Here is a 19654-nt window from a genome sequence, read left to right on the forward strand (position 1 = left end):
CCATTATCACCGCCCCCTGTACATTTACCCATAGTGAGGCTACACTGCTGTAACTCCCCCAGTGTCTTCATTGTTGTAATATGGGTTTTCCCAGGATGCACCCCTCTGCCATTTTTATCTTTCCTGTTCCCTCTAAATGTAGTGTAACTCTCTACGTTTGTTACCCATCATGGCTTTCATACAGTCAGGTTTCTGTAATGTCCACCACATCATATTCTGTGACCCTCATTGTCACGATAATATAAACATGCCATATTATGAGTTTAGTTCTAGAAGGTTCCATGGCACACACACACTGCAGATTCGACCCCCCCAACTGCGTTCGCTGATACAAAAACAAAGCCCTATAGCAGACACACGCTGTGGGCTCTCTGACCCTCCGTCTTCACTCTGCCTGTCAGTACGGTGAAATTCCAAACCACTCTTTTCCCCCCTCCCTTAGAAATGCTTTTGTTTGCAGCCATGCGTCTTCTAGGTTGTGTGAGAATTATTCATGATAAATAATTCGACCTCAGGTGGTGCCAGAGATATGAAAGTTATATATTTGGGATGTGTGACAATAGGGCTACACGCCGGTGCGTTTTCTAAGCGCAGCGCCTAGCAGAGACAGAGAGACGGATTGCTGCTTAAGCGGGTCATATATCTACCTCATGTTTAGACTTAAATGAACCCCCATGTCATGGTGAGCATAATGATAATTGTGTCGTTCTTCTACGAGGTTCATACGGCGAGACATGTCTAGAGATGGTTTTCCATAACTTTGGAAAAGGGGAGTATTCAGCCTCCTAGTGAGGTCACCACAGAGGGAGTGCTTTGGTTTTGGGCACAAGTATAAGTTAGTGAAACCTCATTTTGCTGCAGCGATGGATGGAGTTGATAATTATCGTTCCTGCCTGAGTGGGAGCAGTTATATCGCCCTCGCTGCAGCGTGCCCATTAGCCAGTACATAGCAGGAAGCCTTTCTGGCGACTAATTATCCTAGGTGCAGTACCTAGTCTGACCTGAGGGTAAGGGGGCGCCAGAGAGCTGCAAGTTCCAAATCGGAATGGAGAAGTGGGATATAGATAAATCCCCTCCAGAAAAGAATCGGGCAACCCCGGTTCAGGACATATTGGTGTGAGCGGTGGGGATGATAAAAATATCCCCCTGTGATTCGTGACAGTCATAAGTCTCCAGTTCATCCATTTTGTTTGCGAGACTTCTTGCAATTGCCAGCAGACATTTAATATTATTAGTACATTTGTTACTCCTACTCAGCTCGCTGCTTTCCTTGCACATCCCAGCCCCCCTAAATCCTCATTTACCCCTACTGCTTCCCTCCCTCTGTCTACTCTAGCCCCTTATTAGCACAACTACCCTCCCTGAGAGGTATCCACCATCTAGTGCCATGTTACCACCTCAGAGGGATCCACCATCACTCATAGGAATGCTTCCACCTCACTGGGATCCATGAATGTTCATAGCTATTTTACTACTTTGAAGATATCCATTATCAATCATACCATGTCACCACCTCAGAGAGATATACCATCACGAATTAACTTGGGCCAATCTAAGATTTCTGCTCTGGTCTCAGGTGCCACTCACCCCTTGTTTCTCAGTCTCTGGTTCTCTCGCTCACATATTTCCAGTTTCTCTTGGGTCTCCTCTCTAAATCTTTCAGCTACAGAGACTGCTGTGCGTAGATCTGACTGCAGCATGTTGAGATCCTGCACTTCACCCTGTGAGCAGGACACAAAGGAAGTCACAAAGACAAAAGAGATAGATGTCCTCAGGTTAGGATGTAGGCATTGTGGAGAAAAACGAGATTCTGGTGATACACATGAGGCAGATACAAGATATGAAGATTCAAGAGGCATAAATAATAGTGATGAGCGAATATACTTGTTAAGCGAGATTTCCCAAGCACGCTCGGGGGTCCTCCGAGTATTTGTTAGTGCTCGGAGTTTTAGTTTTTATTGCCGCAGCTGAATAATTTACATCTGTTAGCCACCATAAGTACATGTGAGGATTCCCTAGCAACCAGGCAACCCCCACATGTACTTAAGCTGGCTAACAGGTGTAACTCATTAAGCTGCGGCAAGAAAAACTAAAACTCCGAGCACTAAAAAATACTCGGAGGACCCCCGAGCATGCTCAAGAAATCTCGAGTAACGAGTATATTCGCTCATCACTAATAAATACATAACGAAAAACTGAGATACGAGATTGAGATATATGAAATGGAGATAAACGAGATGGAGATAAACGAGATGGAGATAATCGAGATGGAGATACACGATGTGGAGATACACGAGGTGAAGAGTCAAGAGGCAAAAATACACAACGAGCAACTAAGATATGAGATGAAGATATACGATGTGGAGATACATGAGGTGAAGAGTCAAGAGGCATAAATACACAATGAGCAACTGAGATACGAAACGGAGATACATGAGATGGAGATAAACGAGATGGAGATACACGATGTGGAGATACACGAGGTGAAGAGTCAAGAGGCATAAATACACAACGAGCAACTGAGATACGAGATTGAGATACATGAAATGGAGATAAACGAGATGGAGATACACGATGTGGAGATACATGAGGTGAAGAGTCAAGAGGCATAAATACACAACGAGTTACTGAGATACGAGATGCAGATACATGATGTGGAGATACATGAGGTGAAGAGTCAAGAGGCATAAATACACAATGAGCAACTGAGATACGAAATGGAGATACACGAGATGGAGATAAACGAGATGGAGATAATCGAGATGGAGATACACGATGTGGAGATACACGAGGTGAAGAGTCAAGAGGCAAAAATACACAACGAGCAACTAAGATACGAGATGAAGATACATGAAATGGAGATAAACGAGATGGAGATAAACGAGATGGAGATACACGATGTGGAGATACATGAGGTGAAGAGTCAAGAGGCATAAATACACACCGAGCAACTGAGATACGAGATGGAGATAAACGAGATGGAGATAAACAAGATGGAGATACACGATGTGGAGATACATGAGGTGGAGATACACGAGGTGAAAGTACACGAGGTTAGTCTCACCTGCAGTTCAATGATCCTCTCTGTTAGTTTCACATTTTCTTTTTCTACCTGGTAGACGCGATCTACGAGGGGCAGAGGAGCAGAGAGGATGGGAGCCGTGCTGCAGAGCATCTCACTGGTATAAATGGCAGAACATTACATCTGGTACCTACCCCGCAGACGTTCCCGCTCTATCCTCTCATCAGATTCCAACACTCTTATGTGTTCCTGTTAGTGACAAATCAGTCATTGTTGTGGGATCCTGGACGGGCCATACACATTCCCATCTTATCCATTGACTGCAGGAGGCGCTCCACACATTGTCAACTTATACATTGTCTCACCACCTGGTGGGAGACTTACCACACAATGGCTGTCTCACCTCTCAACATGTCGGTCCTCTCAGAATATGCCTGTTGTCTCACCATTAATGGGCTGTCTCATCTCACGATGGACCTCACCACACACCAGCTGTCTCTCCACATGATAATCCTCTCACCACGTGAACCCTCAGCATATTGATGGTGAGATGACCAGCATATGTGAGAGTGTGATTCACCACACAAAGGTCCTCTCACCAAACTGACCCTCTCACCACATACTCGTCGTCTCACCACATTGAATCTGTTACTATAATCCCGTCATCTCATCATTAGTGAACTGTTTCACTACACATCAGTCATTTCATCACACAAGGGTTCTCTCACTACATGACGGTTGTCTCATCCCCCGTCAGTCCTCTCACCATTAATGGGCCAACTCGTCACAGGTCAGTCCTGTCATCATATGCTTGTCATCTTACCACATGTCGGCTGTCACACCACATGTTGGCCATCTCATCACATGCTGTTCATCTCATGACAAGTCCATCTTCTCACCACACCTCTCATCAAACTTTGGCTGCCTCATCACACACTGGTTCTCCTACTACAACCTGGTCCTCTCACTATTGTTTGTCTCATCACACTATGGTCGTCTTAACATGCTGGTCATCTCACCATAAATGAGCCGTCTCACAACAAATCCACCATCTTACCACATGATAGTACTCTGACCACACATCTGTCCTTTTACCATACATCTGAGCTCTCACCACATGCCTGCCATCTAACCACATGCTGTTCATCTCACCATTAATAGGCCGCCTTACCACTTGTTAGTCCTCTGACTTGGTTATCTCATCATATGTTGGCAGTCACATCACACAACAGTCGTCTAACCATATGTCAGGTCATCTCACCATATGTCGGTCATCTCATCACATACTGAACATCACACACCAGTCGTCTCACCATACGTTGGTCATCTCACCATACATCGGCAGGGCCGGACTGGCCATCTGGCAATTCTGGCAAATGCCAGAAGGGCCTGTCTGGTTGTGGGCCGCCTTGTCTGCTACGTTGTTAACAGAATCGGTGTTCTCAAGATACCCATACTGTTAAGAGGTGTGATGGAGCACAAAGTTGCTGATTCTGTCATCATTAGAAATATTGGTCTTGTAGAAAATCTTCCTTTACTCCATCCAGGGTAATATTAGTAATATATCCCATCTGGTTCATGGGGACGGGGACAACATGGGCCTGGGTGATTTCAAATGCCAGGACTGAATTTCAGCCCCAGTTCGTACCTGTACATCGGTCATCTCACCACATACTGAACGTCACATCACTCACCAGTCGTCTCACCATACCTTGGTCATCTAAACACATACTGAACGTCACATCACACATTGGTTGTCTCACCATTAGTCAGTCGTCTCATCACATATTGAACGTCATATCACACCAGTCGTCTAACCATACGTCAGGTCATCTCATCACGCACCAGTCGTCTCACCATACGTCAGTCGTCTCATCACATACTGAACGACACATGACACACCAGTCGTCTCACCATACCTTGGTCATCTAAACACATACTGAACGTCACATCACACATTGGTTGTCTCACCATTAGTCAGTCGTCTCATCACATACTGAACGACACATGACACCAGTTGTCTCACCATTCGTCAGTCATCTCAACACATATGGAACATCACATCACGCACCAATTGTTTCACCATACGTTGGTCGTCTCATCACATACACATCACGCACCAATCATCTCATCACATACTGAACGTCAGATCACACACCAGTCGTCTCACCATACGTCGGTCGTCTCATCACATACTGTAGTCACATCATGCACCAGTCTTCTCACCATACGTCGGTCGTCTCATCACATACTGAAGTCACATCATGCACCAGTCTTCTCACCATACGTCGGTCGTCTCATCACCGTACGTCGGTCGTCTCATCACATACTGAAGTCACATCATGCACCAGTCTTCTCACCATGTCGGTCGTCTCATCACATACTGAAGTCACATCACGCACCAGTCTTCTCACCATACGTCAGTCGTCTCATCACATACTGAAGTCACACCATGCACCAGTCTTCTCACCATACGTCGGTCGTCTCATCACATACTGAAGTCACATCATGCACCAGTCGTCTCACCATACGTCGGTCGTCTCATCACATACTGTAGTCACATCATGCACCAGTCGTCTCACCATACGTCGGTCGTCTCATCACATACTGAAGTCACATCATGCACCAGTCTTCTCACCATACGTCGGTCGTCTCATCACATACTGAAGTCACATCATGCACCAGTCTTCTCACCATACGTCGGTCGTCTCATCACATACTGAAGTCACATCATGCACCAGTCGTCTCACCATACGTCGGTCGTCTCATCACATACTGAAGTCACATCACGCACCAGTCTTCTCACCATACGTCGGTCGTCTCATCACATACTGAAGTCACATCATGCACCAGTCTTCTCACCATATGTCGGTCGTCTCATCACATACTGAAGTCACATCATGCACCAGTCTTCTCACCATACGTCGGTCGTCTCATCACATATCGAAGTCACATCATGCACCAGTCTTCTCACCATACGTCGGTCGTCTCATCACATACTGTAGTCACATCATGCACCAGTCTTCTCACCATACGTCGGTCGTCTCATCACATACTGAAGTCACATCATGCACCAGTCTTCTCACCATACGTCAGTCGTCTCATCACATACTGAAGTCACATCATGCACCAGTCTTCTCACCATACGTCGGTCGTCTCATCACATACTGAAGTCACATCATGCACCAGTCTTCTCACCATACGTCGGTCGTCTCATCACATACTGAAGTCACATCATGCACCAGTCTTCTCACCATACGTCGGTCGTCTCATCACATACTGAAGTCACATCATGCACCAGTCTTCTCACCATACGTCGGTCGTCTCATCACATACTGAAGTCACATCATGCACCAGTCTTCTCACCATACGTCGGTCGTCTCATCACATACTGAAGTCACATCATGCACCAGTCTTCTCACCATACGTCGGTCGTCTCATCACATACTGTAGTCACATCATGCACCAGTCTTCTCACCATACGTCGGTCGTCTCATCACATACTGAAGTCACATCATGCACCAGTCTTCTCACCATACGTCGGTCGTCTCATCACATACTGAAGTCACATCATGCACCAGTCTTCTCACCATACGTCGGTCGTCTCATCACATACTGTAGTCACATCATGCACCAGTCTTCTCACCATACGTCGGTCGTCTCATCACATACTGAAGTCACATCATGCACCAGTCTTCTCACCATATGTCGGTCGTCTCATCACATACTGAAGTCACATCATGCACCAGTCTTCTCACCATACGTCGGTCGTCTCATCACATATCGAAGTCACATCATGCACCAGTCTTCTCACCATACGTCGGTCGTCTCATCACATACTGAAGTCACATCATGCACCAGTCTTCTCACCATACGTCGGTCGTCTCATCACATACTGAAGTCACATCATGCACCAGTCTTCTCACCATACGTCGGTTGTCTCATCACATACTGAAGTCACATCATGCACCAGTCGTCTCACCATACGTCGGTCGTCTCATCACATACTGAAGTCACATCACGCACCAGTCTTCTCACCATACGTCAGTCGTCTCATCACATACTGAAGTCACATCATGCACCAGTCTTCTCACCATACGTCGGTCGTCTCATCACATACTGAAGTCACACCATGCACCAGTCTTCTCACCATACGTCGGTCGTCTCATCACATACTGAAGTCACATCATGCACCAGTCTTCTCACCATACGTCGGTCGTCTCATCACCGTACGTCGGTCGTCTCATCACATACTGAAGTCACATCATGCACCAGTCTTCTCACCATGTCGGTCGTCTCATCACATACTGAAGTCACATCACGCACCAGTCTTCTCACCATACGTCAGTCGTCTCATCACATACTGAAGTCACACCATGCACCAGTCTTCTCACCATACGTCGGTCGTCTCATCACATACTGAAGTCACATCATGCACCAGTCGTCTCACCATACGTCGGTCGTCTCATCACATACTGTAGTCACATCATGCACCAGTCGTCTCACCATACGTCGGTCGTCTCATCACATACTGAAGTCACATCATGCACCAGTCTTCTCACCATACGTCGGTCGTCTCATCACATACTGAAGTCACATCATGCACCAGTCTTCTCACCATACGTCGGTCGTCTCATCACATACTGAAGTCACATCATGCACCAGTCGTCTCACCATACGTCGGTCGTCTCATCACATACTGAAGTCACATCACGCACCAGTCTTCTCACCATACGTCAGTCGTCTCATCACATACTGAAGTCACATCATGCACCAGTCTTCTCACCATACGTCGGTCGTCTCATCACATACTGAAGTCACACCATGCACCAGTCTTCTCACCATACGTCGGTCGTCTCATCACATACTGAAGTCACATCATGCACCAGTCTTCTCACCATGTCGGTCGTCTCATCACATACTGAAGTCACATCACGCACCAGTCTTCTCACCATACGTCAGTCGTCTCATCACATACTGAAGTCACATCATGCACCAGTCTTCTCACCATACGTCGGTCGTCTCATCACATACTGTAGTCACATCACGCACCAGTCTTCTCACCATACGTCAGTCGTCTCATCACATACTGAAGTCACACCATGCACCAGTCTTCTCACCATACGTCGGTCGTCTCATCACATACTGAAGTCACATCATGCACCAGTCGTCTCACCATACGTCGGTCGTCTCATCACATACTGTAGTCACATCATGCACCAGTCGTCTCACCATACGTCGGTCGTCTCATCACATACTGAAGTCACATCATGCACCAGTCTTCTCACCATACGTCGGTCGTCTCATCACATACTGAAGTCACATCATGCACCAGTCTTCTCACCATACGTCGGTCGTCTCATCACATACTGAAGTCACATCATGCACCAGTCTTCTCACCATACGTCGGTCGTCTCATCACATGCTGAAGTCACATCATGCACCAGTCTTCTCACCATACGTCGGTCGTCTCATCACATGCTGAAGTCACATCATGCACCAGTCGTCTCACCATACGTCGGTCGTCTCATCACATACTGAAGTCACATCATGCACCAGTCTTCTCACCATGTCGGTCGTCTCATCACATATCGAAGTCACATCATGCACCAGTCTTCTCACCATACGTCGGTCGTCTCATCACATACTGAAGTCACATCATGCACCAGTCTTCTCACCATACGTCGGTCGTCTCATCACATACTGAAGTCACATCATGCACCAGTCTTCTCACCATACGTCGGTCGTCTCATCACATACTGAAGTCACATCATGCACCAGTCTTCTCACCATACGTCGGTCGTCTCATCACATACTGAAGTCACATCATGCACCAGTCTTCTCACCATACGTCGGTCGTCTCATCACATACTGAAGTCACATCATGCACCAGTCTTCTCACCATACGTCGGTCGTCTCATCACATACTGAAGTCACATCATGCACCAGTCTTCTCACCATATGTCGGTCGTCTCATCACATATCGAAGTCACATCATGCACCAGTCTTCTCACCATACGTCGGTCGTCTCATCACATATCGAAGTCACATCATGCACCAGTCTTCTCACCATACGTCGGTCGTCTCATCACCGTACGTCGGTCGTCTCATCACATACTGAAGTCACATCATGCACCAGTCTTCTCACCATACGTCGGTCGTCTCATCACATACTGAAGTCACATCATGCACCAGTCGTCTCACCATACGTCGGTCGTCTCATCACATACTGAAGTCACATCATGCACCAGTCTTCTCACCATACGTCGGTCGTCTCATCACATACTGAAGTCACATCACGCACCAGTCGTCTCACCATACGTCGGTCTCATCATCACATACTGAAGTCACATCATGCACCAGTCTTCTCACCATACGTCGGTCGTCTCATCACATACTGAAGTCACATCATGCACCAGTCTTCTCACCATACGTCGGTCGTCTCATCACATACTGAAGTCACATCATGCACCAGTCTTCTCACCATACGTCGGTCGTCTCATCACATACTGAAGTCACATCATGCACCAGTCTTCTCACCATACGTCGGTCGTCTCATCACATACTGAAGTCACATCATGCACCAGTCTTCTCACCATACGTCAGTCGTCTCATCACATACTGAAGTCACATCACACACCAGTCTTCTCACCATACGTCGGTCGTCTCATCACATACTGAAGTCACATCATGCACCAGTCTTCTCACCATACGTCAGTCGTCTCATCACATACTGAAGTCACATCACACACCAGTCTTCTCACCATACGTCGGTCGTCTCATCACATACTGAAGTCACATCACGCACCAGTCTCATCACATGTTGGCAGTTACATCACGCACCAGTCGTCTCACCAAATGTTGGTCATCCCACCACATGCCAGGTCTTTCAATGCCCGCTGGATTTAACACTCACCTGAATGTCTGTGGGCTTTGAGTTCTCCGTTAACGAACCTGCAATGCAGAGAACGCTCAGTAGGTCGGCAGGATGATATTCAGGGTAATTAAAAAAAGACAGGGCACAATTATAGCCTCAGTATCAATGGCTGAAAGACCTAACACAAATGTATAACCATGAAGAGACGTATGCTCTCGCCAAGCTTTACTATACAATACACATGTGCACAGTGATTTCCATGGTGACACGGCCGTTGTCACAGTGGTCGTCCGGATCTCTACCGGATATATCCTCTGATATAGACTCCACTGTGTCAGTGATGCGTTCTCAGGTCAATTCACCAGTGTGCCGGACTCCACAATCACCAGATCCAACACCTGTGACTTCTGTGGGGCGACATCATGGATTCAGCGTATCTGTCCCCTAAGATCAGAACAGCCCGAGACAGTGGAGTCAAAACCCAATGATATGCTGGCACAGAACCAGATGACCACTGGGACATCGGCCGTGACACCATGGAAATCGTGGGTATTGTATAGATAAAACGTGGAGAGATCATGCGACTCTTCAAGGAGATACATTCATGTTATGTCTTCTGCCCGTTGTTACAGAGTATATGATCAAGCCCCGTTTTCTTCAATCACTCTGTAGTATTAGCACTGAACAGACATGTCTCCGGCACCTCACTTCCAAGAAAATACTGTGTGGAACGTGAGGCCATATTCCACTTCTACTCTTCTTCTAGAAGTGTGGGCGGCCATGATAGGGGCGACTCCTGTGTGGGTCCTACCTGCACTCAGCGCCTCGTACTGTCTCCGCAGGTTACTCAGTTCCCGCAGGCCTCCTTTCAGGTCTTTTCTCATTTCTGTCAGACGCGACTCCCACCCCAAAGCTGAATCCAAGATGCGGTATCCCTCGGTGCTGCTTCCCGGAGTCAGAAGGCCCCTCAGCTGCCCGTGCATTTCATCTAGAGCACATGTCGCTCTTTGGATCCTCTTCATTGCCTGACTAAATGGGGCTCCCCAGGCATCTGTACTCCTGGGCTCATTATGGACAGGGCCTAAATCCTCAGGAGAAGGGCCTGTGTCCATGGGGGTGGGCCGGGGGTCAGGGCTGCCTGTGGGCGTGTAGAAGGAGTCTCGGGTGGGAGAGGCTGTCTGTGACTGGTGAAGCTTGTAGAGTGATGGAGAAGCTGGACCCATGGTGGGATCTGAGGAGAAAGATGGACGAAAACTGAAAGAAAAACTGATCCTGAGATCCCAAGAAGCAATTGACAACCACGAAGGAGCTGCTGCTGCTGCGGCTGCGGCCATGTATATGGATACACCTAAATAAAATGGGAATGGTTGGTGATATCAACTTCCTGTTTGTGGCACATTAGTATATGGGAGGGGGAAACTTTTCAAGATGGTGGTCACCGTGGCGGCCATTTTGAAGTCAGCCATTTTGGGTCCAACTATTTTTTCCAATGGGACGAGGGTCATGTGACATCAAACTTATTGAGAATTTCACAAGAAATACAATGGAGTGCTTGGTTTTAATGTAACTTTATTCTTTCATGAGTTATTTACAAGTTTCTCTTTGTTTGCAGCCATTGACATGTCGCAGAGGGTAACACGTGAGGAGCGGATAGAAATTGTGTTGATGTCTGGTGAACGCAGTACCGGGGTCATTGCAGCAGATTTCAATGCAAGACACTCTGCGCAAGAAAACGGTCACCATTCCCATGTTATTTAGGCGTATCCATATAAATGGCCACCCAAAAAAGTTTGCCTTATCACTGAACATAATGTTCTGTGTAAACTGAGGGTCCGGTTCCAATTTTTGTATTGCCCATTCCGCAGATCCATCGTGCCGATCTGGGTCATCCTCGCCGAGATGCTGCAGCAGTTGGATTTTGTAAGGCCTCTTTCACACTTCCGTTTTTTACAATCAGTCACAATCCGTCAAAACGTTGAAAAGACGGATCCTGTGCTGATTGTAAAGAACGGATGCACTGGAGACTTTTTTTTTTGGACGGTTCCAGTGCATCCTAGAAGGCTATGTGCACATGTTGTGTATGAGTCTTCGCCGCGGTTTTTTGATGCGAAAACACATACACAACACAACCCATGATAAATAAAAAACAAAATAAATAAAAAATCGTGATATTCTTACCTTCCAGCATCCCGCGCAGCCCCCGCAGCCTTCCCGATCCTCCGTTCCCAGTGATGCATAGCGAGACAATGACCTGTGATGACGTAGCGGTCTCGCGAGACTGCTGCGTCATCGGGTCATTTTGCTATGCATCACTGGGAACTGGAGCTGAGCATCGGGGGGGGGGGGGGGGGAAGGCTGCAGGGGACACCGGAAGGTAAGAATATCACGATTTTTTATTTTTTAAATTATTTTTAACATTATATCTTTTTACTATTGATGCCGCATAGGCAGCATCAATAGTAAGAAGAGAGAGAGAGCGAGAGAGAATTTCCCTGACTCAGTTTGAAAAGATGACATCCGTCGCTGGATTCCTACTTTTCACAGTCAGCGACGGATCCTGTGCCCATAGGCTTCCATTATAGCCAACGACGGGCAGCGCAGGATCCGTCGCTGAGCAATTTTCTGACGTGCAGAAAAAAACAGTTCCTCTGTGTGTTTTACGACAGATCCAGCGCACGACGGATGAAACGTGAGGCCATCCATTACAATCACTAATCACCGTCTCTAATACAAGTCTATGAGAAAAAAATCGCATCCCGCAGCACCATTTGCTGGATCCGTTTGTTTTCAGAAAACGACGGATTGTGACGGAAAAGAAAGACGGAAGTGTGAAAGAGGCCTAAGGTGCCATTTGTGAGTAGCTAATATCGGCTGAAAGGACGTTCGACTGATGCCAGATCGGCACGATGAATCTGCGGAATGGGCAAAACAAAAACTGGAACCGGACCCTCAGTTTACACAGGACATTATGTTCAGTGATGAGGCAAACTTTTTTGGGTGGCCATTTATATGGATACACCGAAATAACATGGGAATGGTGACCGTTTTCTTGCGCAGGGTGTCTTGCATTATAATCTGCTGCAATGACCCCGGTGCTGCGTTCACCAGACATCAACACAATTTCTATCCGCTCCTCCTGTGTTACCCTCCGCGATAGGTCAATGGCTGCAAACAAAGAAACTTGTAAATAACTCATGGAAGAATAAAGTTACGTTAAAATCAAGCACACCATTGTTTTTCTTGTGAAATTCTCAATAAGTTTGATGTGTCACATGACCCTCGCCCCATTGGGAAAAATAAAGTTGGACCCAAAATGGCCGACTTCAAAACTCCACCATCCATCTTGAAAAGTTTTCCACCTCCCAAATACTAATGTGCCACAAACAGGAAGTTGATATCACCAACCATTCCCATTTTATTTAGGTGTATCCATATACATGGCCCACCCTGTAATACTAATATTACTACTGTTATTACTATTATTTATACTACTATTACTAAGATTATTACTACTAGTATAATAGTAATAGCTGTAATTACTGCTACTAATAGTATTACTACTACTATAACTACTGCTACTATTACTACAAGAAAATATGTAGTATAATACCTGCGCTTCGATATATGCACTTGTAAGATACCAATACATGCAACACTTATTCCAAAAAATTACCTTTTTTGAGGGTGTGCAGTGGACTGTCTGATGCCGTATGTTGAGAGGGGCAATCTCAGGGGAATGTGTGTGGGTTCAACTAAGGTAGAAAAACAAGGTATTTAGTATACACGCTTAATTGGCAGAAATTGCGGCAATTAGGGGTACTGGAGTGAGTATATCTTAATGAAAATAATGATGTTTCTGCAACTTGCAGATTCACAGTGGAGTGAAGTCTTAGTGGAGGGTTTAACTCCTGGGTGATCGACTTGTAGGATGATGAAGGAATCCGTTGCAATTCCGAAACGCGTTGGCTATTGGCTCCTCTCGCACTCCGTACTGTATACAGGGGTATCACGTGACCAGGGAAGTCACGTGACCCGAACGTCTCGCAGGTCCTGCAAGCTGCTGCTTAGTACAGCAAAGCACCACGAGCGCCTGTCACCGGCCGGGGCAGCGCGCTCAGAAACGCTCCTACAAGTCGATCACCCAGGACTAAGGAGATAAGTACCACTCTATTACTTTATAGTAAAAGGACACTCTCTCTCGGAACAACGAGTACCGTAATTCACAGGTACCTTTTCTTTTATTGACTATAAGTCCTGCCGCTTTTTTAGTACCAATCTAGGAGGTAAACCCTCCACTAAGACTTCACTCCACTGTGAATCTGCAAGTTGCAGAAACATCATTATTTTCATTAAGATATACTCACTCCAGTACCCCTAATTGCCGCAATTTCTGCCAATTAAGCGTGTATACTAAATACCTTGTTTTTCTACCTTAGTTGAACCCACACACATTCCCCTGAGATTGCCCCTCTCAACATACGGCATCAGACAGTCCACTGCACACCCTCAAAAAAGGTAATTTTTTGGAATAAGTGTTGCATGTATTGGTATCTTACAAGTGCATATATCTAAGCGCGGGTATTATATTACATATTTTCTTGTAGCCTCACTCTCCCGATGTGGTTTGGGATCATACTTGCAGCTGACTTTATGCACATGCATTAGCGCTGCTACAATACACAATTTCTTCCGTATGCTACTATTACTAGAATTATTACTATTACTTCTACTATTACTGCTACCATCAGTAGCATTAACACTTACTAGTAATAACAGTAGTAGAAATAATAGTACTAGTACTACTACTACTACTACTACTACTACGTCACAGAACAGATCAGATGTTGGACATTTTCCCTTTTCATTTGAATTAAATTAACTCATTTAGGAGTTGATGGCAGCGACATCTAAAAAAAATACAAGCAGTTTAACAAAAGGCTGGAAAAATAAGTGGTACTAACGAAAAGCAGCTGGAGGATCAATTTTCAACTACGTCAAATGACTGTATGAAAATAGCATGTGAGAGAGGCAGAGCCTCCCAGAAGCAAATAGTTGGAGGTCACCAATCCGCATCTAAAAATTGTAGAACAATTCCAGAAAAGTGTTTCTCAACGTAAAATTACTTAGACTTTGATTAAACCCCATCTACAGCACATAATACCATTACAAGATCCAGAGATTCCGGAGAAATTCATGTACACTAGGGACAATGCCAACAGTCAGTATTGGAGGCTCGTGATCTGGCCTGGGGATTCAGGAGGAGAGGGACCATCCAGCTTGTTATTGAGGAGAGGGACCATGCAGCTTGTTATTGAGGAGAGGGACCATGCAGCTTGTTATTGAGGAGAGGGACCATGCAGCTTGTTGAGGAGAGGGACCATGCAGCTTGTTATTGAGGAGAGGGACCATGCAACTTGTTATTGAGGAGAGGGACCATGCAGCTTGTTATTGAGGAGAGGGACCATGCAGCTTGTTATTGAAGAGAGGGACCATCCAGCTTGTTATTGAAGAGAGGGACCATCCAGCTTGTTATTGAAGAGAGGGACCATCCAGCTTGTTATTGAAGAGAGGGACCATCCAGCTTGTTATTGAAGAGGGACCATCCAGCTTGTTATTGAAGAGAGGGACCATCCAGCTTGTTATTGAAGAGAGGGACCATCCAGCTTGTTATTGAAGAGAGGGACCATCCAGCTTGTTATTGAGGAGAGGGACCATCCAGCTTGTTATCAGCACATGGTTTACATCTCTGATATATGGGGGCATTAGTGCTAATGGAGGGGGCAGTGCACACATGAGAAGCACCATCAATGCTGCGCATTGTATAGAGGTGGAAGCACATCTGCTCAGAGCAAACCATGTCAATTTCAGGGAAGACCTTGTATATTTCAGAAGGATAATGGTAAACCCCATCCTGCCTCCGTCACACCAGCACGGCTCCACAGAAGACGAGTCCAGTGATGAAATGTCGGCCCGCAGTCCGGTCCATTCACCAACAGAAACCATTATGAATCTATGCATTATGAAACAAAATCTGGCAAAGACTCCAAACTGTGGAGCAGCGAGAAGCTAATATCATACAAGAAAGGGCCAACGTTCCTCTCCCAAAACTCAAACTCCCAAAATGTTTACAGACTGTGGTAGAAAGAAGAGGGGATGCTGCCCAACAGTGGACACGGCCCGAGCTCAATAGTGGACACAACCCAGAACCATCTGTTCTGAAATCTGTCGCTGTCATCAATTTCTAAATGAGATGATGGGAAAATGTCCAACTTTCCCTTTCTGATCTGTCCTGTGCTCTGAGTGATACAACATGGGAAGAAGAGATTTCTAGACAATCACATTCTGGTTTTCTTTACATTTTTCACATCAGCCAAACCATTTTGGACTTGGGCTTGGAGTAGTACTTGCAACAAATAATTGTGGTAAAAAAAAAAAAAAAAATCACAGAACAACATCAGTAGTACTTGTAGTAACAGCAATACTAAAAGTCGTAATAATAGAACTTCTATAACTGCTGCCATTACTACAACTAATACTGCGATTACTCTACCACACCTATAATTATACTATTGCTTTTAGAACTTGTATTATTACTACAATTACTACCGCTGTGATTACTAGTGATATTACTAGTTATTACTGCTCAGTATATATTTCATTTGTCTCCGCGATAGCCCTCTTGGTACAAGGTGAAATGAGGAGACATTTACCATTCTGTACGTCGGAGACATTCTTTACACTGTTACCACCCATCACAGATGTCACTATGGTACAAAGTACTAGAGTCTGAGAATGCTCCAAGCAGAAGGATGGACACAGGATGCTCCTGGAGAAGGAATTATGCTGGAAGGATAGTCATAGCGTGCAGAACAATTTAACGCCTTAAATGATAGACACTGATAAGGACCCCAAGGAGCAAAAGAAACATAAATCCTAGAAACATAAATCCTAGTCCTAGGGGAAGGATGGAGCTTCCACAAAGCAGGAGATGGACCTAGGAGAGGGATGGAGCCTCCAGGAGACAAGAAATAGTCCAAGGAGAAGGACAAAGCCTCCAGGAGAGAGGAAATAATCCAAGGAGAAGCGTGAGGCCTCCAGGAGGCAGGTAATGGTGCTAGGGAAAGAAGGATGCCTTCAGGAGACAGGAATTAGTCCTAGTAGAAGGATGGAGTATGTAGGAGACAGGAAATAAACATGGAAGAAGGATGAAGCTTCCAGGAAGCAGCTATTCCACAAAGCAGGAAATAGACCTAGGAGAAGGATGGAACCTCCAGGAAACCGGAAGTAATCCTAGGAGAAAGATGAAGCCTCCAAGAAACAGGTAATAGTCCTAGAATGAGGATGGAGCCTCTAGGAGACAGGTAATAGTCCTAGGAGAAGTATGGAACCTCCAGGAAACAGCTAACAGTCCTAGGGGAAGGATGGACCTTCCACAAAGCAGAAAATAGACCAAGGAGAAGGATGGAACTTGCAGGAGACCAGAAATAATCCAAGGAGAAGGATGAAGCCTCCAGGATACAATTAATACTCCTAGGAGAAAGGTAAGGCTTCCAGCAGGCAGGTAATAGTCCTAGGGGAAGGATTGTGTATGTGGGAGACAGGAAATAATGCTAGAAGGAAGCCTCCAAGAGACGAGTAATAGTCCTAGGAGAGGGATGGAGCCTCTGTAAACAGGTAATAGTCCTAGAAGGATGGGGCCTCCAGGAGACAGGTTGTAGTCCTAGGAGAAGGATGTAGCCTCCAGGAGGCAGGTAATAGTTGTGAAGAAGGATGGAGCCTCCAGCCAGGAAGAAGGTAATAGTCATAGGAGAAGGATGGAGCCTTCAGGAGACAGTTTGAAGTCCTAGGAGAAGGATGGAGTCTCCAGGAGACAGGTATTAGTCCTAAAATGACAATGGAGCCTCCTGGAGTCAGGTAATAGTCCAAAAAAAGGCTGGAGCCTCTAGAAACCGGTTGCAGTCCTATGAGAAGGATGTAGCCTCAGAGAAACAGGTTGTAGTCTTAGGAGAAGAACGGAGCCTCCAATAGACAGGTTGTAGTCCTAGGAGGATAGAGCCTACAGTAGTCCTAGGAGAAGGATGGTGCCTCCATTTGAAGGGTTGTAGTCCTAGGAGTAGGATGGAGCCTCCAGTAGAAGGGCTGTAGTATTAGAAGGATGAAGCCTCTTGAAATAGGTTGTAGTCCTAGAAGGATGGAGCCGCTAGTAGACAGGTTGTAGTCCTAGGAAGAGGAAGTAGCCTCCGAAAAACAGGTTGTAGTCTTAGGAGAAGAATGGAGCCTTCCGTAGACAGGCTGTAGTCCTAGGAGAACGATTGAGCCTCCAGAAGAGCTGTAGTCCTAGGAGAAGGATGGAGCCTTCAGGAGACAAGTGTAGCCTAGAAAAATGGTGTGCCGGGAAACATTTGTCCTGATATTTCAGAGAACCTTAGATAACATGGACTGGCTGTCTGATACTGTTGAGGCCTGGCTTTGGATGGTGGCAGGGCTGAAGTAGAAACAGAGGGCACACCGCAGAGAGCTCGACCGTCTCAATTCTGCTGCAGAAATTTCTCCTTCATCTCTCTGGTAAAATCCTGTGTGACTGCATTACTGTGCACACCCAGACACCCTGGCACACAGCATGACACAATGTCCACACCCTACGCACAATGAGCACATTTTAACCGCTCCCTGCCACATGCCCTGACCTGTGTGACAGAACTGAGGGGGTGAACACCGAGCATTGTCACCACCAGCTCATAACATCATGAAGTCTTCTCACAAAGTCTTGCTAACAGGTAATGAGAAAGTAACAGCTCATCCTGAGCCAGCTGCTTCATAAGAGGGCAGGAGACACAGAAGACTGCACCAAACGTAACAGTAGATTTATACACCCTCCAGGGTCTGTAAAAGGCAGTCATCCAACCGTACAGTCTTATCACTCCTGGTCTGCTCCAGGAGGGAGATAAAGACAATGTCATGTCTGATGGGCCAGCCCGAAGGGCCCAGTATAGGGCCCCAGGCAGACTGAGGTGACCCCATGTCAATTCTCCTAGGCTGACAAATGCGGAGGATCATTCTACACAGCAGAAAGTGATGCAAATGCAAATTGACCAGACCCTGGTGGGCACTGGGATCATCATACGTTACTCGCACATACGCTGCCAAAGAATCATCCACAAACATGAGCTCGCGAGGGATGAAAAAGGATCATCAGGGCTTAAACCCTACACGATGGTGCAGGAACCCCGCACAGGCCTGAGACAAGAGTGCAAAACTCACCCCGCACAGGCCTGGGCCAAGCGAGAGTAACCCATCCTGTACAGGCCTGAGCCGAGTGCACGTACCCCTCCCAGCACAACCGTACCCGAGTGCACCTACACCACCCCTCACACAGGCATAACGCGAGGGCACCTACACCACTCCCACACACAGGCAAAACACAAGTGCACCTACTCCACCCCCAGGGGCATAACACGAGTGCACCTACACCACCCACACCCACACACAGGCATAACACGAGTGCACCTACACCACCCCCACAGGCATAACACGAGTGCACCTACACCCCCCCCCCCCCCCCCCCCCACACACACACACACAGGCATAACGCGAGTGCACCTACACCACCCCCACACAGGCATAACACGAGTGCACCTACACCACCCCCCACACAGGCATAACACGAGTGCACCTACCCCCCCCCCCCCCACACACACAGGCATAACACAAGTGCACCTACACCCCCCCCCCCCCCACACAGGCATAACACGAGT

At 46.6% G+C, this 19654-nt stretch overlaps 1 protein-coding gene across 1 annotated transcript in view; it reads right to left on the minus strand.

Annotated features, from left to right (window-relative positions):
* Positions 1–18531, minus strand: part of LOC143785004 (uncharacterized) — a 39518-nt gene extending 20987 nt beyond the window's left edge. Inside the window, exons 1-6 of the mRNA XM_077273645.1 lie at positions 16610–18531; positions 10711–11130; positions 9939–9976; positions 3217–3271; positions 3065–3126; positions 1588–1721 (exon numbers count right to left, since the gene is read on the minus strand). Of these exons, the coding sequence (XP_077129760.1) occupies positions 1588–1721; positions 3065–3126; positions 3217–3271; positions 9939–9976; positions 10711–11130; positions 16610–16652 (752 nt within the window). The 5' untranslated portion in view covers positions 16653–18531. The remainder of the gene's footprint in view (positions 1–1587; positions 1722–3064; positions 3127–3216; positions 3272–9938; positions 9977–10710; positions 11131–16609) is intronic.
* Between the last annotated feature and the right edge of the window lie 1123 nt (positions 18532–19654).

Source organism: Ranitomeya variabilis, chromosome 7 (genome assembly GCF_051348905.1).
Source record: "Ranitomeya variabilis isolate aRanVar5 chromosome 7, aRanVar5.hap1, whole genome shotgun sequence".
NCBI classification, from domain to species: domain Eukaryota; kingdom Metazoa; phylum Chordata; class Amphibia; order Anura; family Dendrobatidae; genus Ranitomeya; species Ranitomeya variabilis.